The 24302-nt window shown below is 40.6% G+C and overlaps 1 protein-coding gene across 1 annotated transcript in view; it reads left to right on the top strand.

Annotated features, from left to right (window-relative positions):
- Positions 1–190: 190 nt before the first annotated feature.
- LOC311499415 (plasminogen-like) overlaps positions 191–24302 on the top strand; it is a gene marked incomplete at both ends in the record, with an annotated part of 40602 nt that continues 16490 nt past the window's right edge. The window contains 13 exons of the mRNA XM_084560366.1: positions 191–303; positions 422–540; positions 996–1158; positions 1254–1363; positions 18163–18283; positions 18402–18520; positions 18768–18930; positions 19035–19144; positions 22012–22132; positions 22251–22369; positions 22583–22745; positions 22850–22970; positions 23460–23622. Of these exons, the coding sequence (XP_084416492.1) occupies positions 191–303; positions 422–540; positions 996–1158; positions 1254–1363; positions 18163–18283; positions 18402–18520; positions 18768–18930; positions 19035–19144; positions 22012–22132; positions 22251–22369; positions 22583–22745; positions 22850–22970; positions 23460–23622 (1705 nt within the window). The remainder of the gene's footprint in view (positions 304–421; positions 541–995; positions 1159–1253; positions 1364–18162; positions 18284–18401; positions 18521–18767; positions 18931–19034; positions 19145–22011; positions 22133–22250; positions 22370–22582; positions 22746–22849; positions 22971–23459; positions 23623–24302) is intronic.

The raw sequence follows: 24302 nt of genomic DNA, 5'->3' as shown, positions 1-24302 counted from the left end.
CAGTGTTGTTGTGTTAAGGTGCAAAAGGTGAACACATTTCATTACTTATCTTTGAATACTAAAAACATAATGAATACAAAACATATGCTTATTAATTAATAAATTCAATAGAAACGTTCAGTATCAGATCAGGTAGACAGTACGGCAGAGGTTGTTAGATCTTTGTGATTGTTCCTTTGTAGAGGACTGTATGCACTGTAATGGTGAGGACTACAGAGGAAAAATCTCCACCACTCTAAATGGCTTCACCTGCCAGCGCTGGGACTCCCAGATACCTCACAAACATAGCCACGATCCCAGCAGGTAAGACCACATCATTTAAAGTTTCAGAATTTCTTGATGTTCACCTACTGTGGAAATGAAAGAACATTCTGTAGAACCTAAATCAACGCTTGAATACGTCTGTTTATGCTTTCTACAGTCATCCAGAGAAGTACCTTGAGGAGAACTACTGCAGAAACCCAAGTTTAGCTCTCCAACCTTGGTGCTACACCACCGACCCATCCAAGCGATGGGACTACTGCTCTATACCCCGCTGCAGTAAGTCCTCCCATATTAATTCAATTCCTTTGCAATTTTCCACAATGTATTTACTGTAAATCTATAATATACCTGTCCACAGTTCCCTATGTACAATGCAAGATCTGTCAACATTGCACAGGCCCTATGGGACAAACGACAATATATTTTTAAAAAAAGGTCTATTTAGAAAGAATATTGTGCGTAATGAAACACATCAGAAATACAAACATGTAACACTGATCACTATTGGATGGCAAAACTCAGCTGAATCCACCTGCAGATGAAAACAGCAGAACCCTTCAGAGACACTTGATAAAATAACTCAAACCACAATCACGCATGTCCTAGCACCTTCACCATGGAAAATGTATTGAAAGAAATAGACAAAATAATGGAATTTACCATAAATATAGGCCATATGACTTGACTTGTTAGTAGTTCTATGACCAGTCCATCTTGTTTTCTGTCCACAGCATCGCCGCCTCCCACCATCGTCCCAGAGTTGACATGTGCCTCTGGTAAAGGTTCAGCGTACCGAGGCACGATTGCTGTAACTGAGTCTGGCAAAACCTGCCAGAGATGGTCAGATCAGACGCCACATCAACACGAGCACACCCAATACAACTACCCATGCAAGTAAGAGTTGGACCAGGGAACTAGGTCTACTGACAACGATATGAATGGGGTGCAAATGTTGCTACAACTTTAATTTTGATTTTCTTGTTTGTCAGAGGCCTAGATGATAACTACTGTCGTAACCCTAATGATGAGCCGAGACCCTGGTGTTACACAACTGACCCTGAAACCCGCTGGGAGTACTGCAGCATACCCAGCTGTTCAGGTAAGATCCATTAATCATGTATAATCAAAGGTAGACACAGAATACAAGTTGTTCAAACAATTGTTTGAAAGATGTGGGAGACAAAATTAAAAAACATGTAATCTTCTTCTTTTTAAAAAATTCATATTTGTGAGATACATAGCACACACAAATTATACATCTTATCAAATCATAGCGTACATGTAAGCATTCAGGTCGCCAGTCTATCGCAGTCAATTTATAGTCTCATTTAAATATATTTCATAACTAAAGGAATTCATTCTTTTTCACAAATTTATACCATTAATTCCAGAGAATCAGTTATTTAATCTTCCACAAGACTCTTGAACTGTCAGTGTTGCATCGTGCAGGAGTTCCCCAAACTTATCCATGCCAAGGCCCCTCCAAACAGCATTAGCTTCTGTTTAGCATAAGAGCTGCCTCATATTTTCTGATTTTAGTTGGCCAGGAGTTCTTTGGTTTTTTCGCAGCAGTGTCCTCCACGACAGGGCTGTTGGTTCGTTCCTTCGGTCTCTTTCTTGTCAAAAACCTGGCCATTTTGTGCTAGCTACATGCTAGCTTGAGGAGCAAAGCAGCTTGATAAATGGCGCAAAAAGCCCTGGTCTACACAGATTATGAGGTCATGAACGATGTTTTGACTGGCAGGGAATTAGATTATATTTTATAATACTTTATAATGGTTAAAAATAATTCAATTATATTTTTTTAATTTTTCCATTTTTTTCTTATCTTCCCTCCAATTGTCTGAGGCCCCCTTAGCGCCCCCTGGCGGCCTCCACTTTGAAAACTACTGGCATAGTGCACACGACTTGCTGGTAGTTCTGTGCCACCCAATGTCACTTTTAAGGTCGTAATAACCGAATCTATTTTCTCATGTAATGCTGCTGAATTCAAAGACTTGAAACACTTCATTTTGCTAACTCATGTAAATTCAATCAAAGTTTTTTGTTTTTGTTTTTTTCACCCCTCCTGATGAAAATTCAAGATTGTGAATTTTCTCTGTAGCTGCCTACAACTGCGGGACACCAGTTATTGAACAGACACAGTGTGTCGATCGTGTTGTCGGCGGCTGTGTGTCTACACCTCACTCATGGCCCTGGCAAATCAGCCTCCGGAGCAGGTGAGTAGATCATCACTGAAAACAGAGAACAAGGGACAAACTGCATTTATAAAATGTGATGTAAAGGTTTTTGAAGACAAAAAAACATGTTTTTACCAAAGCAGACAATAGGAATAGATTCACATGGATGAGAGTGTAATGGAACTGTCATTTATTATATGGATTCTGTTAAGGAAAATATTTTGCACTAGTGGACAGAGCACATTGATATTTCATCTGTGTTCCGTTGTTGCTTACTAATCCATGTTTTTGTATCTTGAATCCCTAATAGTTGTGAATAGCTGTCTCTCTGTCTATCAGTACAGGAGGCCATTACTGTGGAGGAACTCTGATTGACCCTCAGTGGGTCCTCACTGCTGAACACTGTCTGGACAGGTCAGAGAGTGCATTAGCATCTAACAGCTGTGGTCCACCAAGCTGACTTTCAACCACTTTGCTTTCATGCAGAATACACTGAACAGCCACAACATTAAAACCACCTGTTTGTTATTGTATAGGTCTCTGTTGTGCCTCCAAAGTGGTTCAGGGAATTGACACAGGCTTCCTGAGGGCAGTCTTGCACCGTCTGGCATCAGGACGTTGGTAGTGGGTTGAGGGGAGGGGTTTCTTCAACCAAATTCTGCAGTTACGCAATTAGTTTGGTATTTGGGGAGTTAAAAGCCAGCTCAACACCTTGGGTTATTTTTCAAGTTTTGTTAGCCCTTCCTGAGCATTTTCTTTTTGGTGTGGCTTGTTCTACTGGGTATTGTTGTAGAGTGTCATTGCTATGGTGTGGGGGTGCCGGCCCAGCAACAACATTTCACTATTATAAGATAAGATAAGACATGTTTATTAATCCCACGTATGGGAAATTTCTTTGTCACAGTAGCATGGAATTTTGCAAAAAAATAAAAAATAAAAAATAAATAAATATATATATATATATATATATATATATATACAGAAAACAGTGACAACTTCGATAGGGAAAAAGTTACCAAAAAAACACAAATACAAAATTTTGAAAAATATATACAAAAAATATACAAAAATTAACAATACTCTGAAAAAATATAGAGAGTAAGAACTAGAAATATAAAGACATTCTGTCTGTCTTGTGTGGTGGAATAAACTTTACAAATAAATAGTTGCTTAAACTTTGAAGAAAAAAACTATGAGTTGGTGAGGTAGTGGTTCGTGCAAAAAGGCAGTGCAAAAAAGCAGATTAATTTGTGCAAAAGTACAGGTTTTTATTGACTCGGGCTGGTGTTGTACAGCCTGATGGCAGCTGGAATGAAGGACCTGCGGTAGCGTTCCTTCTTACGTGGATGCAGCAGTCTGCTGCTGAAGGAGCTGCTTAGGTCTCCTACAGTCTGATGCAGTGGGTGAGAGGGGTTGTCCATGATTGATGTCAGCTTGGCTAACATCCTCCTCTCACCCACCTCCTCGATGGAGTCCAAATAGCAGTCCAGGACAGAGCCGGCCTGTCTGACCAGTTTGTTCAGTCTCTTCCTGTCCCTCTCTGAGCTTCCACTGCTCCAGCAGACAACTGCATACAGGATGGCAGAAGCCATCACAGAGTCATAGAAAGTCCTGAGCAGTGCCCTGCACACTCCAAAGGACCTCAGTCGTCTAAGCAGGTGGAGACGACTTTGGCCCTTCTTGTACAGGGCGTTTGTGTTGTGTGTCCAGTCCAGTTTATTGTTGAGGTGAACACCCAGGTACTTGTAATCCTCCAAGCCCTGGATGTTCATCGGTGCAGTCAGATGTGGTTTCCTACTGAAGTCGATCACCACCTCCTTTGTCTTTCTGGCGTTGATGTGCAGGTGGTTTAGAGCACACCAGTCCACAAAGTTGGCGATGACTTCCAGGTACTCCAGATCGTTTCCCTGAGATACACGCCCGACAATGGCTGTATCATCAGAAAACTTCTGGAGGTGGCAGCTGTCCGTGTTGTGTCTAAAGTCCGATGTATACAGGGTGAAAAGGAAGGAAAAGAGCACAGTACCCTGTGGCGCCCCCGTGCTGCAGACTACCACATCAGACACACAGTCATGAAGCCTCACATACTGCGGCCTGTTGGAGAGGTAGTCGATGGTCCATGCATCCAGGCTACTGTTAACTCCAGCTCCCTCCAGCTTCCCCCTGAGCAGTGATGGCTGGATGGTGTTGAAAGCACTGGAAAAGTCGAAGAACATGACTCTCACAGTACTACCGGTGTTCTCTAAGTGAGAAAGACATCTGTGCAGCAGGTAGATGACAGCGTCTTCCACACCTATGCGTGGATGATAGGCAAACTGCAGCGGGTCCATATTGTTGTTCACCAGATGACGGAGGTGGCCCAGGATGATCCTCTCCATGGTCTTCATCAGATGAGAAGTCAGGACTACTGGCCTGAAGTGGTTCAGCTCACTGGGACGCGCAGTCTGTGGTAACATCCACATGAAAGCCAGAACCAAAGGTTTTCCAAGCAGAACATGTACATTGCAACCAGATGAAGTTATTCACTTCGTCACTGGTTTTAATGTTGTGGCTAATGTCCTAGCTGGCTGTTGGGTGTTGCGTTCGCGGTCTGTTTAAGTTGCCATCTTGCAAGACTGAGTCCTGCAATAATACAAACACTGGATAACCAGTGTGTTATTTATTTATTTTTAATTTTTTTGCAGGCTCAATCCAGTTTCATTCTATTCCGTATACCTGGGTATCCACACAAAGGGAGGCAGTGAGTCTTCCAGACAAGAGAGGAGACTGGAGAAAGTGGTGCGAGGACCTAACAGAACCGACATTGCTCTGCTCAAACTAAGGAGGTCAGTATGAGTCTAATTATGTTACCACCACTTACTAATGATGCCATAAATTACTCTCTGTGAAAATACCCATGATGCACTGAAAGTTTAAATTAGTTCAACTTCAGCTGTTGTTAATGAAAGTTTATGAAAAACTAAATGGCTTGCTTGTGTTTCTGGCCAAATGAAATAGGCACATTTAAAGACACTACACTGTAAAACATTTCAAGTCAGTAAAATTTCAAGTTGCTGCCTTAAAAATGTGAGTAAACTCAACCTGAAGAAAACCTCTGTTTCAACTCAAAATGTTATAACTAAAGATCATTCATTGTTTCAACTTGATACCATGAGTTAAAACAACTTATTAGGTCACATTATCCATTTTAAGTTGAGAGCACTAATGTTTTTGTTTCTACTTAGATTTCCCATCTTGACGACTAATACCAAGTTTTAAAGTTTATGGAAACTTCAGACAGACTCAACTCACAACTTGTTCATTCAGATTTGACATTTATTTTATTTAGTCTGTTTAGAGAGGAGGACATTAAAATTTGATCCGCCGAAAACAACCACTTTGAAATTCATTCCTGGTAGGCTGGTATCTTTGTTGATGTTGTAATACCATGGTATAATTAATAGAGCCTTGTTGTTAAAGGTGTCACCATTTTATAGTAATTGTTCTGTTTAATAAAAAGATGAGAAATTAACGGCAGCCTCTATATTTCCCAGTATTCAAGTCATATCACCCTTCCTCCTGATCCCCCATTGCTTTTTCCAACTCAGAACTTAAAGACATTAGTTAAATGAACATTGACCACATGGACAAAACTCACAAGAAGTCAAGACAATGCATTCACTCAACTTAACGGGGCTGCAATGTTTTACACTGTAGTTAAGCAAAATCATTTGTACACAGTCTCTATCTATGTTATTGTTGTCTTTCTGTATCGTGATGCAGATCGGATGAAACCGGTTGCTCCTTTGTTCTCTAGCAGAGTTAGTTGCTCCTTTTGTTGATAAAACTTTGCAGGTAGACGTTGCGTTGTAACTGCAACAACCACTAACTCTGACCACCTTTTCGCTGTTTTGGTCAGAGGAGACCTACCACTCACTGCAGGACTGTTTTGAGCCACTTAGAGAGGACATTGATGGGCTTCCTGAGTGTATAATGTTTTATATAAACTTCTGTGTGGATTCCATTGTCCGGACAAAGTCTGTCTATTGTTATATTTATAATCCTGTAAGTCAAAAGCAAATATACCTTTAACATAAAGCTTCTATTTAACTATAAATGCAGATGTAAAAATAAGTCATTTAAGAACATCACTTTGATTAAAGTATCAGTACTAAATCAGGGCAACTTGGATGCCTTTTAATAAACCTGAAACTAATGCTTTTAAATTGTGCTTTCTCTGTTTTTAGTCCTGCATCATTAAACGACAAAGTGATGCTGGCTTGTCTGCCAGACAAGAACTATACTGTCCCCCATGGAACAGATTGTTATGCTACTGGATGGGGTGATACTAAAGGTACGTTACTTGTATGTGTGCTCTTATTTGTCTCCGTATGGGCCGGTGTGAGAGTGAGCTTTAGTCAAGAGTACAATTAACTTATAAAGTGATTACATTTTGAATGTGAAGACTTGACTTCTTTAAGCTTAGGATAAGATCGAAAAACAAATCAGGGACAAAAGCTTCGAACTCAAATATGTCAAATATTTTTTTCACATTTTTCCAGGTAAGTCTTTATTTATTTAGACAAGAATGAACTTAAATCTTTCCAAAAAGTAACAATGACTTCAAAAGTATATCTCCAAAATAGACATTTAGAGGATGGAGAAACATCTAACTCTACAGATACACTGAGTGCATTGAATAGGCAGACAAACACATTTATCTTTGTCTGCAAACAACCCCTGAAGTTCCTGAAAATCCTGTGATAATGATGTTTATGAGCATGGCAGCACATGTTTTGCAGGTACTGGAGGTGAAGGCCTGCTGAAGCAAGCTCGTGTCCCTGTGATCAAGAATGAGATTTGTAATCAGCCGGACTACCTGAAGGGAAAAGTCCAAGACTTACAGATGTGTGCTGGACATGATGAGGGAGGAAGAGACACCTGCCAGGTATTGAACACTTCTACCTCGCCTACCTAATGAGCCAGCCTGCTACTGCAACAGAGAAAATTTCCCAGTTTGGGATTAGTAAAGAAACTATCTATCTATCTATCTATCTATCTATCTATCTATCTATCTATCTATCTATCTATCTATCTATCTATCTATGCATCCATCCATCCATCCGTCCATCCATCCATCCATCCATCTATATGGAATTACAACAGTGATCACAATCCACCCTGCTCCACTCCATAATTGGTGTCATTTCAATTTAGAGAAGCTACTATTTTCATTGATAAAACAGCATCACATAGCTAAACAGTTAGACTCAGCTAACATCAGCCAGCAAATGCACAATATTGTTTTTAATTATCTTTTGTTGTCCCTTTGAACCTATTCACATGCTTCTCCATCAACTATGCACCACATGATGACTTGCCTGATAGAATCTGTGCCCTTCATTTCATACACTGTCTTGAGCTTCCATCTTGTGGATGTATGGTGGTACCACAGATAGGAAACACAGTGAGGCACTTTCGTACTCACTGAGACATTTACAACAATGTGTAACATGTCTTGGTGACTCATTTCCTCAGGGCCGCAGAGACTGTTGATGTTTTTAAAAAGAGGCTCAAGACCCACCTTTTCAATCAGGCTTTTAATTGATTTTCTTGATTTCCTTTGCTCCTTTTAATCAGACTTTTTATCATTTTAACTATATGCTTTTACAGTTTTAGTTTTAGTCCCTCAGTTTTTAGCAGTTTTTAGTTTTTAGCAGTTATTATCGGACTTTTTATCATTTCTTTTTCTATTTTTATTTTAATTATATGTTTTAACTGCATGTTTAAATTTTACGAGCTGAAAACATTTTATCTATATTGTTTATTTTTATCCTATTTTACAGTTTTAGTCCCTCAGTTTTTAGCTCCAGTGTCTCCTCATGGGGGCCTACCACACTGGGAGCTGCTGCTGGTCTACTGACGGGGGTGCTGTCCTGTGGGTGGCTCTGGCCCTGGTGGCTAGAGGGCTCTGCACCTTGGTGTGGGGCCTCCTGTCTGCCCGGATCGGGGCTGTCTCTATGGCGGTGCTCCCTGTAGTCATGGGCTGGAGGCCCTCTCGGTGGGGTCAGCCCCCAAAGGTGGCTTTCTCCTTGCTCCAGGTCTCGGTGCCCGGCCATGTCTCTCTCTAGCTTTTACAGTGACTGTGAGCCGGGGGGGGGGGGGGGGGGGGGGGGCGTGTGCGCGTGTGTGCGTGTGTGTGTGTGTGTCTGTGTGTGTGTGTGCGTGCGTGTGTGTGTGTGTTGTATGTGTGTGTCTCTGTTTTTACGGGGGTGGGAGGGTTGGGTTTTGTCATTGCTGTTTTAAGCCTCTGTGAGGCACTTTGTATTGCTTTTAAAAGGTATGAAAAGTGCCATATGAATAAAATTTGATTTGATTTGATTTCCCTGAGGAGTTATATGCACAACAGCCATATGGAGAACATGTCAATATTTTTATGAATTTGCTTTGTGGTATTCCTTAGTACAGTACAAGTACTACTACTACAAGTAGTAAGCCTTAGTACAACTATAGTCAAGGGGTTGCTGAATAAGTTCAGTGGCATATCTGTACTTTCTGAGTTCTAAGGGGTTAAAAAAAACACAGTGATTGGTATACATCAACCATAACATTATGGCCATTGACAGGTGATTAACACTGATTATCCCATTATCATGGCACCTGTTAGTGGGTGGCATAATTTAGATGGCAAGTAAACATTTTTTCCTCAAAGTTGATGTTAGAAGTAGGAAGACGGGCAAGTGGAAGCATTTGAGGGACTTCGACAAGAGACAAACTGTGAGGACTTCTAAAGTCAGTCAGAGCATCTGTAACACTGCAGGTCCTGTGGGATTTTCCTGCTCTGTCCTGCTTACCCAGGGAACTCACGGCACTCATGCACTATGGGAAAAAGGCAAACCAGCAAAGGCAGAGTGATGCTTTCACCATTGTTCTGTTGGGAGTTCATGTGACCATTCATGTGGATGTTACTTTGACATGTACTACCCCACTGTTGCAGACACTGTACATCTTGTCATGGAAACGGTATTCCCTAATGTCAGTTGCCTCTTTCAGCAGGATAATGCTTCCTGCCACAAGGCAAAAATGGTCCAGGAATGGTTTGAGTAACACAACAAGTTCAAGGTTTTGACTTGGCCTCAGTAAACTCTTGGCCATGTGTGAGCTGTTTTATAAATGAACCAAAACACATTTGGTAGTGCCTAATTACTTTTAAACCAATGGAAATTGAGCACTGTGTGCTAAATGCCTATATTTTCCACACAGGGCTGTCTATAGTGACATTACCCTCTCAGATCAGATGTGATTTTAATGTAGTATTTAGACTGTTCAACTGTTCAAAGACATGGTCAATACATGGACATTTAATCAGCTAACCAGCAAAACTAAAAATATCTTCTGATACATGTGTGTTTTCTCCCTTCAGAATGACAGTGGCGGTCCTCTGGTGTGTTATTCACAGAACAGGTACATCCTGCAGGGTGTAACATCATGGGGTCAAGGATGTGCCCTGGCCAAGAAACCCGGAGTCTATGTTCGAGTCTCTAAGTTTGTTGACTGGATTGAGAGAACCATCAAAGCTGGTTAAAAAAAACTACAGAAAGTGACTGCTTTGTTTCCTGTGGTCGAAATACAATAAGCAGAGCCTGGTTTTAAGATTTAAATGTTTACTTTCTATAACAGGCTGAAAAATAAATCTTAATACAAAGAAAACAGGAAAGTCATACTTTACAGAAAATGTACAAACATGCTTCATTGTTTTTTAAGCTGCAGAAATAAAATGATTTGGTTGTGTCATTTGAAAAGTTTCTTCATTTGTTGATTCTCTACTTTTGTCCTTTTTCCTGAGTAAAAGAATTTTTTTTTATTAAGAGTGAATTTAAAACATATTCTGTCACTAGAGTTATGGGTAAGATGTTCTATTTTGAATTCAGTAAATGTGATATATTTAGATCATTTTTTTTGCACTGAATCATGGCTTTAGATATTTCAAGTGAAAGTTCCTGTGGGTTGAGGGGAGGGGCCTCTGTGGATCATCCCACAGATACTTGATCAGTTTGGGATCTAGTGAATTTGGAGGCCAGGTCAACACCTTGTGCTGTTCTTCATGTTGTTTTTGTGTGTGTGTGTGTGTCTGTGTCAGGCTGCATCCTGCTGGGGAAGGTTGCTGCCATCAAGGAGTGTCATTGCTATGGGGTGGGGGTGCCTGGTCTGGTCTAGGTGGGTGCTACATGTCTAAGTAACATCCACATGAATGAATGCCAGGTCCAAACGTTTCCCAGTAGAATACTGAATTGTCACAATATGGTCAATGTTATTTACTTCTCCTATCAGTGGTTTTAATGTTGTGGCTGATCGGTGTAGATACCTCTCATTATCCAACCCTAAGCTAAGGAAATGTTTAACTTAAGAAGTCTAACCTACTCAAGTCCATCAGTGCATCTCTGATGCTACAAATGCTCTCCCAACTCTCCAAGTCATGAACACCAACGTTCATCATGTTGACAGTCTAACAAAGAGCACGCGAGGATTTTTATTAATATTCAACACATCGAAAAAGAAATGCTGTGGTGTATTTGGATTTTGATCTGTTTTTACCTCCTTTTTTGAGCCAATGATTAACAATAATTGAGCTGTCCAATATGTCCTGCTAGTTTGCCAAAAAAAAAACAACGAGGTATCTCTGTTAATCGAACATGAGCTGCTAGTTAGAGGACCTCACCATGGACCTGTACAGAGCAGCTTTCCTTCTGGCAGCCGTGATTTGCAGTGGTAAGATACAAGGGCATCTTTAGGTGATAACTGTGAATAGAGGTGAAACTAGCATCAGCATGGGGGCACCTCATTAGGACTCCACGGTTGTTTCAGTGCTGTTTCAGTCAAACCCGAAGGTACTGAGAGATGTGTCTAAAACTCTGTTTCACATCTCAAAAATCACTTTTATTAATCATTTTTATCTTGTCTTGTAATTACGTTTCATTTGTATGATAACTACTGACCACATGAAGAGGCTAAATGATTAGAGGAGAATGGCCAACATTGGTTCCTCTCAACCAGATCATTCAAATCAGGTTGTTTGACAACACAAACTCTTAATAATCCCCTTCTAAGCAGCTCAGCATTAGTTGTCTGTCCTTTAGACAACAAGCATTGTTTCCTTTGTCTTAGATAATATATAAAAATAAATAGATAAAAGCAGAACGAGCAGACATCTCCTTAGTGTCATGTGTTATGACGACTTTGAGTGTTCAGTTTGTACAGGACATCTGCTGTGAGAATGAACCTTATATCTGAAATTCAGTTCCACATGCTCCACATTTTTTATATCAATTATTTTATTGCCCATGGTGTACCGCAGAGTTTAGTCTTGTCCTGCAATATAGTTTTCCTCTTGATATACAATAAGAAAGTGCAATATATTATTAATTGTTATGCAGATAACATGCTATTTGACCTACTTAAGAAATCTGGTATGTCTGTGCCAGATGGCAAAACACTTCATACATTTATACAACTTTATTACTTCATAAAAGTAAGTGATAACCTGTCTGTGTTGATATCACATTTTAAACTCGACTAACTGACTTGTATTAATGTGTTTAATATCAAGAGTTAGATGAGAAGACTGATGCCGTTACTGCTAAACACTGGAAGGTGAAGAAAACAGCTAGCCTGTAACACTTGGATGTGAACATACTAATTTGGAAGTGCTATTAGGGCATTTTCAACCTTTAAACAGAATTAGCTTTCATGCTAAGCTAAGAAAATCTGTTAATTATCTGAATCTTCATGTTTAACAGACATGAGAAGTTGCATCAATCCCATAAAATTTCCCATAGTCTTTTGACTGAGATAATTTTTTTAAAAACCTTGATTAGTCGCTGGTCAACAATTATTCAGTATACAGCACACTGTGATTTGTCCAAGTAAGTTTCACTGGATTCTCACAATGCATTTCAAAGTCCACAGCTCACAGACTGATCACGTCCTCAGAGTATTGACGAATATAGCGATAGTAATAAAACTATAAATCTATCCCTGAAATCATTCGAGCAGCTTTTCAGAATCACTCATTTCTAAAAAATTGGATTATAACATAACAGGCTGTGAGAGGAATTAATGTAGTATAACTTATTAATGTTTTCTGCCCTGTTGTGAACTTGTTGTGATTAATATGTGTGTACAGTTCAGGGCTGCAAACACTGATTTCCCGGCACACTGTTACGCAACTGTTTAACTGGGCAACAAATTAAGTTGTAGTTCATATTTACTGTTTAGGTTGTGTAAAGCCTGGTTTATGGTCGGGTGTCACATCTTCTCAGTAGGTACGGCATGCCTCCCTAGAAATATCCTATCCTAGTGCTAGTATTAGCGGTGTCATTACAGAACAATGCCAACACGTCAATGCAGAAGTATAAATGCTTTTGCAGCCGTTGCCCTCTAAGGCATAAGGGTCTCTTGGGGGAGTATAAACCAGGCTTAAAGCAACAACAATCACATTCTGATAATAAATAAGAAGACTAACTTCTTCATAATATTTTGACTTCTTGCTGACTACAGATGTATTTTTGCAGATAGATTTTTAACATTTTCTTTTAACTCTTTTTTAACCTTCTTTTATTTTCAAATGCTGACTGTACTCTGCTGGGTTAGGCTCCAGCCCCCCTCGACCCTTCACAGGACAAGCGGTTACAGAAGATAAATGAATGAATAAATGACTATACCCTCAGTAATCATGTTTTCTATTGTACTGAGGCTCTCCACAGACACTCCGTATCTTTACATGGAAAAAATGGTAAGTGGTTTACGTAACATAATTATTCTAAAACCTTTTTTTAATGATGATTTCCTTTCTTTATGTTTTCATTAAATTGCGATTAATGTTTAGTCTGTGTTTCGTGAGCAGTTATGTTTGGGTCTGCAATCACAGCAGAGATGAACTGAAAAGTAAACACTTTTGTCACTCACTCAGACTGTAATTCCATTATTGGACTTGGCACTGACTGTCAACCAACATTTTTCTGGAGGCCTCATTTGAATCAGTTTCTGTGTTTACATAGACACTACGATCACAAAAAATAATCTGAATAATAGCCCAAAATGAAAAAAATGCCGCACTGTACCCCATCTCTTTCTCAGGAACAAAAGGCCAAAAAATGAGAACTCAGTAGGAAAATATTAGTTCCCAATAACATGTAAACACTTGATATGATCATTTCTTTCTGTCTGGAATAAATCCATTATTTGTGCTCTTGTGTGCTCATGATCTTCCAGGAGGGACAGAAAACATGGAGTTGACAAACCACTTCATCTTTTCAAACACTTGTTCAAATATGTGGTTGAAAAGATGAATGAGTGAAGATGAATGAAGGCTACAAGACAACTGGACAAATGCAATTTAATGTAATTTTAATATTTCTGATCATTTCTATGGCAATAGTAGGCCTATGTGTTATGTTCCACCGCTATGTGCGTTGAGTAATGTGCCAATATGTTGACAGAAATGCCAGGAGCTGAACCCCCACTCAGCCCCACTGCTGAAGATGAGCCTCTGCCAACTGGCCCTGCTAACTGGCCCTCATCTCTGACTGACAGGATTCGGACTGAGCTGGTTAGAAGAGGTTAATTGCCACCTGACTTTGTCTTCCCTAGAAATGAGAGTGATGGAGGAAGTTGCCATCACCAATATTTTAAGAAGACATTAGTTAGTGGTGAAAAGATGGCAAGAACTTGGATGATGTATTCCATGGTGAACAACAGCCTCTTTTGCTTCTGCTACAAATTGTTTTCCAAGAGGAACATTCATTTAATAAGTTCTGGAATAGCAAATTGGAAACACAAAACAGCAAAAATAAGTGTGATTAAAATGCGTAAAAAATGTTTAACGCATTATTTTTGTGTAATTAATTAATCTTAATTAACGCGTTAAAGTCCCGGCCCTAATCGTTATACTAAGACATGGCTGTTTGTGCAAAAACTTTGTGTCATTTTGTTTAGATATTTTAAGTGAAAGTTCCTATGGGTCGAGGGGAGGGGCCTCTGTGGATCATCCCACAGAAACTTGATCAGTTTGGGATTTAGTGAATTTGGAGGCCAGGTCAACACCTTGTGCTGTTCTTCATGTTTTTTTAAGTTGTTCCTAAAGTGTTTTTTTGTGTGTGTGTCTGTGTCAGGCTGCATCCTGCTGGGGATGGCTGCTACCATCAAGGAGTGTCATTGCTATGGGGTGGGGGTGCCTGGTCTGGTCTAGGTGGGTGCTACATGTCTAAGGTAACATCCACATCAATGAATGCCAGGTCCAGAAGTTTCCCAGTAGAACACTGAATTGTCACAAGATGGTCAATGTTATTTCCTTCTCCTGTCAGTGTTTTTAATGTTGTGGCTATCCAACCTAAGGAAATGTTTAACGCCACCCTCAGAAGTTTAACCTACTCAAGTCTATCAGTGCATCTCTGATGCTACAAATGCGCTCCCAACTCTTAAAATCATGAACACACGGGCATCATGTTGACAGTCTAACAAAGAGCACATGAGGATTTTAGTTATTATTCAACGCATCATAAAAGATATGCTGTAGTGTAATTGTTTTTCTTATCCTAAAATATACAAGGATTTTGATCTGTTTTGACCTCCTTTTTCGAGCCAATGATTAACAATAATTGAGCTGTCCGATATGTCCTGCTGGCATGCCAAAAGAACACCACTTATATAAAATGAGGTACCTCTGTGAATCGAACATGAGCTGCTAGTCACAGGACCTCACTATGGACCTGTACAGAGCAGCTTTCCTTCTGACAGCCGTGATTTGCACTGGTAAGATACAAGGGCATCTTTAGGTGATAACTGTGAATAGATGTGAAACTATACACTCATAAATTATAGTAAAATAATAGATTAGCATCAGCGTGGGAGCACTTCATTAGGACTCTGTTGTTTCACTGCTGTTTTACTGTTCAGTCAAACCTGAAGGTACTGACAGATTTGTCTAAAACTCTGTTTCACAACTTTTGGAACAAGTCACATTTATTCCAAACTAAAACTGCAGTCTGGATTGTAGTCATATTTATGTAGATTTTTATTTTCTCAAGATGTCTTGTAATTAAATTTCATGTGCATGCGAGCTAAAATGAAGAGGCTAAATGATTAGAGGAGAATGGCCAACATTGGTTCCTCTCAACCAGATCATTCAAATCAGGTTGTTTGACAACACAAACTCTTAATAATCCCCTTCTAAGCAGCTCAGATGCCTGACCTTTAGAAAGGAAGCATCGTTTCTTTTGTCGTAGACAATATATAACAAATAGATAAAAGCAGACGGAGCAGAAATCTCCTCAGTGTCATGAGTGGTTATGACAACTTTGAGTGTTCAGTTTGTAGGACATCTACTGTGTGGATGAATCTTATATCTGAAATTCAGTTCTACATCCTTCACATTTTTTATATCAATTATTTTATTGCCCATGGTGTACTGCAGAGTTGTGTCTTGGGACCTGCAATATAGTTTTTACAACTGATATACAATAAGAAAGTGTAATATAGTATTAATTGTTATGCAGATGATACACTATTTGTCCTACTTAAGAAATCTGGTATGTCTGTGCCAGATGGCAAAACACTTCATACATTTATACAACTTTATTACTTCATAAAAGTAAGTGATAACCTGTCTGTGTTGATATCACATTTTAATCTCGATAACTACACTTTTATTAATGTGTTTAATACCAAGAGTTAGGTGAGAAGACTGATGCCATCACTGCTCATGTTGTTAGCTTAGCATAAACACTGGAATGTGAAGGAAACAGCTGGCCTGTAACACTTGGATGTGAACATACTAATTTGGAAGTGCTATTAGGGCATTTCCAACCTTTAAACAGAATCATCTTTCATGCTAAGCTAAGCAAGTCTGTTTATTATCTGAATCTTCATGTTTAACAGATACGAGAAATTGCATCAATCTTTGCAAGTGGCAACAGATATCCTACAAAATTTCCCAAAGTCTCTTTTTAACTGAGATGTTTTTTAAATCTTGATTAGTTGCTGGTCAACAATTATTCAGTATATAGTACACTGTGATGTGTCCAAGTTAGTTTCACTGGATTGTCACAATGCATTTCAAAGTCCACAGCTCACACGGCCTCAGAGTATTGACAAGTATAGCGATAATAATAAAACTATGAATCTTTCCCAGAAATCATTCAAGCAACTTTTCAGAATGACTCATAGAAAATTGGATTATAATATAATAGATTGTGAGGGGAATTAATGTAGTGTAACGTATTAGTGTTTTCTGCCCTGTTGTGAACTTGTTGTGATTAATATGTGTGTACAGTTCAGGGCTGCAAACACTGATTTCTCAGCACACCGTTACGCAACTGTTTAACTGTGCAACAAATTAGGTTGTAGTTCATATTTACTGTTTAGGTTGTGTAAAGGGTCTCTTGTGGGAGTATAAACCAGGCTTAAAGCAACAACAATCAAATTCTGATAATAAATGAGAAGACTAACTTCTTCGTAATATTTTGATTTCTTACTGACTACAGATTGATTTTTGCAGATAGACTTTTAACAATGTTTTTCAACCGTTCCTTTTTTTATTTTAAAATACTGACTGTACCCTCAGTAATCATGTTCTCTATTGTACTGAGGCTCTCCACTCAGAGTACTCTGGTTACATACTGTGCTACTACACTAATCTACAGTAATTCAATCTAATTTCACTGCAAGAGATTTATTTTTTTTTTCCTTTAATTTTGCTTTGCTGGACCACTCAGTTTATGCCAACATGACTTTGTCCTTTTGTTGTTTATCTGAAAAAATGTAGTGCTGACTTAGCTGATGCTGTACAAAGAACCGTATAACTTCAAACCCAGTATTTTGTCCAGGATGGCATTTAACAACAATTCATGTGTGGAATTGTTATTGTTTGTCTGGATGTCAGCAGCAAACTCTAAAACTGAGGTGACCCGGCACAGACGCTTCGTATCTTTAGATGGAAAAAATGGTAAGTACTCTTTTTTTTTTTTTTACATAGTATAAGTAGGCTAATGCCTCTTTGTTTTTATTATGATTTCCTTTCTTTATGTTTTCATTAAACTGTGGTTAATGTTTAGTCTGTGTTTCGTGAGCAGTTATGTTTGGGTCTGCAATCACAGCAGAGATGAACTGAAAAGTAAACACTCAGACTCAGACTGTAATTCCATTATTGGACTTTGCAGTGAATGTGTGGACCAACATTTTTCTGGAGGCCTCCTTTGAATCAGGTTCTGTGTTTGCATAGACACCACGATCACAAAAAATAATCACAATAATGGGCCAATACGAAAAACAGGCCACACTGTAGCTCAACTCTTTCTCAGTGAAAAAAGGCCAACAAATGAGAACTCAGTAGGAAAATATTAGTTCCTAATAACCATGTAAACACTTGATATGATCATTTCTTTCTGTAAATCCATTACTGCTCATGATCTTCCAGGAGGGAAGACCACTTGTTCAAATATGTGGTTGAAAAGATGAATGAAGGCAGAATCAGTGTGTGGATCAGTTACAGCTGAGGTCTTAGTTTACAGTGTGGTTGTGGTAAAGTGCACAAAGTGAACACATTGCATTACTTTGAATACTAAAACATTATGTATACAAAACAAATGTTTATTCAGTAAAAAATGCAATAGAAACGTTCAGTATCAGATCAGGTAGACAGTACAGCAGAGATTGTCAAATGTCTGTGATTGTTTCTTTGTAGAGGACTGTATGCACTGCATTGGTGAGGACTACAGAGGAAAAATCTCCACCACTTTAAATGGCTTCACCTGCCAGCGCTGGGACTCCCAGCAACCCCACAACCATGGCTACGATCCCAGCAGGTAAGATCACATCATCTAAAGTTTCAAAATTTATTTATGTTCACGTACTGTGGAAATGAAAGAACATTGTGTAGAACCTAAATCAAGGATTGAATACTTCTGTTTATTCTTTCTACAGTCATCCAGAAATGTACCTTGAGGAGAACTACTGCAGAAACCCGAGTTCAGATCCCCTTCCTTGGTGCTACACCACCGACGAATCCACACGATGGGACTACTGCTCTATACCTCGCTGCAGTAAGTCCTGACATTTTGCTCAATTACTGTAAATCAACCCTTCAGACTCCCTTGATAAAATAAATGATCAAATGTTGCATCAACTTTTCAACTTAAGCCACAATCAAAGATGCCATAGCACTCTCACCATGTTAAATGCATATATTGAAAGAAATAGACAAAATAATAGAATGTACATTAATTATTGGGCATATGACTTGACTTGTTGATAGTGCTATGACCAGTCCATCTTGTTTTCTGTCCTCAGCATCAGAGCCTCCCACCATCGTCCCAGAGCTGACATGTGCCTCTGGTAAAGGTTCAGCGTACCGAGGCACGATTGCTGTAACTGAGTCTGGCAAAACCTGCCAGAGATGGTCAGATCAGACGCCACATGGACACAAGTACACCCAAGACAACTACCCATGCAAGTAAGAGTTGGACCAGGCAACTAGGTCTACTGACAATGACATAAATGGGGTGCAAATGTTGCTACAACTTTAATTTTGAGTTCATCTGTTGTCTCCTTTGTCAGAGACCTAGATAATAACTACTGTCGTAATCCTGATAATGAGCCAAGGCCCTGGTGTTACACAACTGACCCTGAAACCCGCTGGGAGTACTGCAGCATACCCAGCTGTTCAGGTAAGAGCCATTAATCATGTATAATCAAAGGTAAACACAATAAATGGAAGAATAAAATTGTGATGAAGGAACTGACTTTATCAGAAGGAATTTTTTAATCAGACTGAGACGAGTGGTGTAAATCTTTCATAATCTGTACAATATGAAAATATTAGCTGCTAAAACCATGTAAACACTTGATCTGATGTTTTTTCTCTGATTGAAACTAAATCCATACTTTTGCTTCATTTTTTGGAGATGTGATGAATTTATAAGAGCGACAGGCACATGGAAGTAGAAAACCAACAAGTTGTTGAAACAAGTGTTTGAAAGATGTGGGCAGCAACGAGAGGGGAGAACACTCTGGACCATGTGTATTCTAACATCAAGCATGCATACAGAGCCATACCTCTCCCCCACCTGGGTCAGTCAGACCACCTCTCCCTATTCCTCACCCCCGCATACACCCCCCTCATCCGACAGACAAAGCCCAAAAGACAGACCATCACCACCTGGCCTGACGATGCCCTCCCCCGACTACAGGACTGCTTTGAACAAACACAGTGGGAAGCCTTCCACCATGAAGACCTGGCTACTTGCACAGACACAGTACTGTCTTACATCAAGTACTGCATTGCAACAGTCAGTGTGGAAAAGAGCATCCTGTTGTTTCCAAACCAAAAACCATGGATGACCAGCCAGGCCCGCACGCTCCTCCAGGCCCGTGACGTAGCCTTCAGATCGGGTGTCAGAGCACTATACAGCGCTGCTCGCGCCAACCTGAGGAGAGGCATCAAGGCCGCCAAAGCAGAGCACAAGAGGAGGATAGGGGAGCAGCTCAACAACCCCCAGCAGGTGTGGCAGAGTATACAGTCCATCACCAACTACAGAGGCTGTGCTGCGACACTCGGGGACCCAGATGTGGCACTGGCAGAGGAGCTGAACAGCTTCTTTGCCCGCTTTGAGTCCCAGGCACAGCACTCAGCCCCACCACCTCAACCCCCTCTACAACCCACACCAACCTCCGGCACCCCACCACTCACTCTTGAGGCTGAGGATGTGAGACGGTTGCTCTGTGCTATTAACCCCAGGAAGGCTACAGGCCCGGATGGAGTACCAGAGAAAGTGCTCAAGGCATGTGCTGACCAGCTAGCACAGGTCTTCACTGACATTTTCAACCTGTCACTGAAACAAGCCATCATCCCAGCCTGTTTAAAATCTGCCACCATCATCCCGGTCCCTAAAAAGTCACCTACAACTAGCCTCAATGACTTCCGTCCCATAGCACTTACCAGTCATCACAAAGTGCTTTGAGAAACTGGTCCTGAAACACATCAAAACCTGCCTCCCCTCTACCCTAGATCCACATCAGTTTGCATACCGGTCAAACAGATCCACTGAAGACGCAATAGCCATCACTCTCCACTCTGCGCTGAGCCATCTGGAGAAACAGGGGAGCTACGTCAGGATGCTCTTCATCGACTACAGCTCAGCTTTCAACACAATAATACCAGACATTCTGATCCCCAAGTTAGCCAACCTGGGGCTCCCACGATCCACCTGCTCATGGATTAAGGACTTTCTAGTCAACCGACCAAAGCAGGTGAAACTGGGTCACCACCTCTCATCCGCCCGCACTCTCAGCACCGGCTCCCCCCAGGGCTGTGTGCTAAGCCCACTTCTCTACTCGCTCTACACATCTGACTGCAGTCCTGCCCACCCAGAGAACATCATTGTCAAATTCGCTGATGACACAACGGTGGTGGGGCTGATAACAGGGGGGAACGAGGCAGCCTACAGAGATGAGGTCCTGAAACTTGGTGAGTGGTGTGCATCTAACAACCTGGCACTGAATATCACCAAGACTAAGGAACTCATCCTGGACTTCCGGCGGAACAGAGCCGCCCCTGCCCCCCTGTACATCAACGGCGAACGTGTGGAGCGAGTGGAGTCCTTCAAATTCCTCGGGGTCCACATCTCTGCAGACCTCTCCTGGTCAGTCAACACCTCAGCTCTGGTCAAAAAGGCCCAGCAACGACTACACTTCCTGAGGGTGCTCGGGAAGCAGCAACTACACACAAGCCTGCTGGTGACCTTCTATCGTGCCACCATCGAGAGCCTGCTGACCTACGGTGTGTCAGTGTGGCACTCCAGCTGCACAGAGGCTGACAGGAAGAGGCTGCAGAGGGTGACCAACAGCGCACAAAAAATCTTCGGCTGCCCTTTGCCTTCCATAACCTCTATCTACAACTCCCGCTGTCTCAGCAGGGCCAGGAACATTCTAAAGGACAATACTCACCCCGGTTTCCATCTCTTCAACCTGTTGCCTTCTGGCAGGCGTTACAGGTCCATATCTGCCAGAACAAATAGACTCAGGGACAGTTTCTTCCCCAAAGCTGTCACCATACTGAACTCAAACTTGCACTGAAAACGGACATAATTATTTGCACTGAAATTGCCTCTATACTACCTCTGTTTTTATCTGTCTGTCTGTGTATTCGTCTGTCTGTGTACTGTAGTAGGTGTCTGATAGTTATAGTTTTTATTTACGTATTTATATTGCGCTGGGTGCACTTTTAAGGAGCTGCTTAAATCTCATTGTACTGTGTATAATGACAATAAAGGCTTTCTATTCTATTTCTATTCTATTCTAAAAACATGTCTCCATCTCGGTCACCTTCTTGTATTTAATAAATTTATAGTTGTCATTAAAGTGGAGAAACAAAAAACATCTTGGTGCATACTAAAACACATGTGGTAACAATGGATCAGTTAAAACCGAGGTAATAGTTTACAGCGTTGTTGTCAGAAGGTGCAAGAAGTGAACACATGGCATTACTCGCCAATACAGCAGATACTGACAAAGTCCTTTGATTGTTTCTTTGTAGAGGACTGTATGCACTGCATTGGTGAGGACTACAGAGGAAAAATCTCCACCACTCTAAATGGCTTCACCTGCCAGCGCTGGGACTCCCAGAAACCCCACAAACATAGCTATGATCCCAGCAGGTAAGACCACATCAGCTAAACTTTAGGAATTTTTTTATATTCACCTACTGTGGAAATGAAAGAACATTCTGTAGAACCCAAATTAAAGACTGAATACTTCTGTTTATGCTTTCTACAGTCATCCAGAGAACGACCTTGATGAGAACTACTGCAGAAACCCGAGTTCAGATCCCCTTCCTTGGTGCTACACCACAGACAAATCCAAACGATGGGACTACTGCTCTATACCTCGCTGCAGTAAGTCCTGACATTTTGATATGCTTTCTTTGCAAGTTTGCTCAAAGACATTGATTTGGATCAACCTGCAGTTGAAAACTGCAGAACCCTTCAGAGACCCTTGATAAATGAAATGACTAAATACATTAAATACATTAAGTACATTAAATATAGGGCGTACAACTTGAATGGTTGGTAGTTCTATGATCGATCCATCTTGTTTTCTGTCCTCAGCATCAGAGCCTCCCACCATTATCCCAGAGCTGACATGTGCCTCTGGTAAAGGTTCAGCATACCGAGGCACGATTGCTGTAACTGAGTCTGGCAAAACATGCCAGAGATGGTCAGCTCAGACGCCACATCAACACAAGTACACCCAAGACAACTACCCATGCAAGTAAGAGTTGGACCAGGGAACTAGGTCGACTGACAATGACATATATGGGGTGAAAATGTTGCTACAACTTTAATTTGGATTTCATCTGTGTTCTTCTTGTTCAGAGACCTAGATAATAACTACTGCCGTAACCCCGACAATCAGTTGAGGCCCTGGTGTTACACAACTGACCCTGAAACCCGCTGGGAGTACTGCAGCATACCCAGCTGCACTGGTGAGATCCATTAATCATGTACCCGCAAAAGTAGACACAGAACACAAGTTGATCAATCAATCGTTTGAAAGATGTGGGAGACAGCATCAAAAACATGTCTCCATCTTGGTCATCTTCTTGTATTTAATAAATTCATAGTTGTAATTAAAGTGGAAGAAACAAAAAACACCTCTCAGCTTTAAGATGGATCAGTTAAAACCGAGGTCATAGTTTACAGTGTTGTCACAGGGTGCAAGAAGTGAACACAATGCATTACTAGACAATACAGTAGAGGCTGTCAAATCTCTGTGATTGTTCCTTTGTAGAGGACTGTATGCACTGTATTGGTGAGGACTACAGAGGAAAAATCTCCACCACTCAAAATGGCTTCACCTGCCAGCGCTGGGACTCCCAGAAACCCCACAAACATAGCTATGATCCCAGCAGGTAAGACCACATCAGCTAAAGTTTAGGAATTTCTTTATATTCACCTACTGTGGAAATGAAAGAACATTTTGTAGAACCTAAATCAACGATTGAATACTTCTGTTTATGCTTTCTACAGTCATCCAGAGAACTACCTTGAGGAGAACTACTGCAGAAACCCGAGTTCAGATCCCCTTCCTTGGTGCTACACCACAGACGAATCCCAGCGATGGGACTACTGCTCTATACCCCGCTGCAGTAAGTCCTGACATTTTGATATGCTTTCTTTTTTTTTCTTTTTTTAAAAAAAATATCTTCATTAGGAAGTAAGGCATATCAGAACAGGAACTAATGTCAAATTTACATTGCGTATCACATCACATCTGTATCACAAAAAAATATATAGACATATTAATACCATAGAAATATTGTGCATCCCGCTGAATGAAGAACAAGGTATATAATCTACCTCTTAGGATGTTTTTTTAATTTTGTGGTCCACAGGAACATATTCGGGTGAAACAATACACAATTTGCAAAAGAATAATAAATGAATAGATAGCCAAAAGACAGAAGAAAGAGGGGAAAAAAGGGGGAGTAGGGGTCCATTAATCAGTTGGCATAGACTGAAGAGAGTGAAAGAATGTTAAAAAGGGAAGCCACTTGTTATAAAATGTATCAGAGTTACCTTCCACCGAATATCTGATCTTCTCCAGCTTTAGAAAAGACAAGGTGTCATTGAGCCACTGAGTGCTAGAGGCAGCTTTAGTTGACTTCCAGTGAATAAGGAGATGGCGTCTTGCCAGTAAAGAAGAAAAACTAAAATATCTAATTGCTTAGAGGTAAACCAGTAATAGTCTTCTGGAAGCCCAAATATGGTGGCATGGGGGGAGACTATTGACAGTATTTTTGACATGGTATCAAAATAATTCTGCCAG

This window comes from Chelon labrosus, assembly GCF_963514085.1.
Source record: "Chelon labrosus genome assembly, chromosome: 14".
NCBI classification, from domain to species: Eukaryota; Metazoa; Chordata; class Actinopteri; order Mugiliformes; family Mugilidae; genus Chelon; species Chelon labrosus.
The sequence above is the reverse complement of the archived record's forward strand: the minus strand, read 5'-3'. Positions and strand labels throughout refer to the sequence as shown.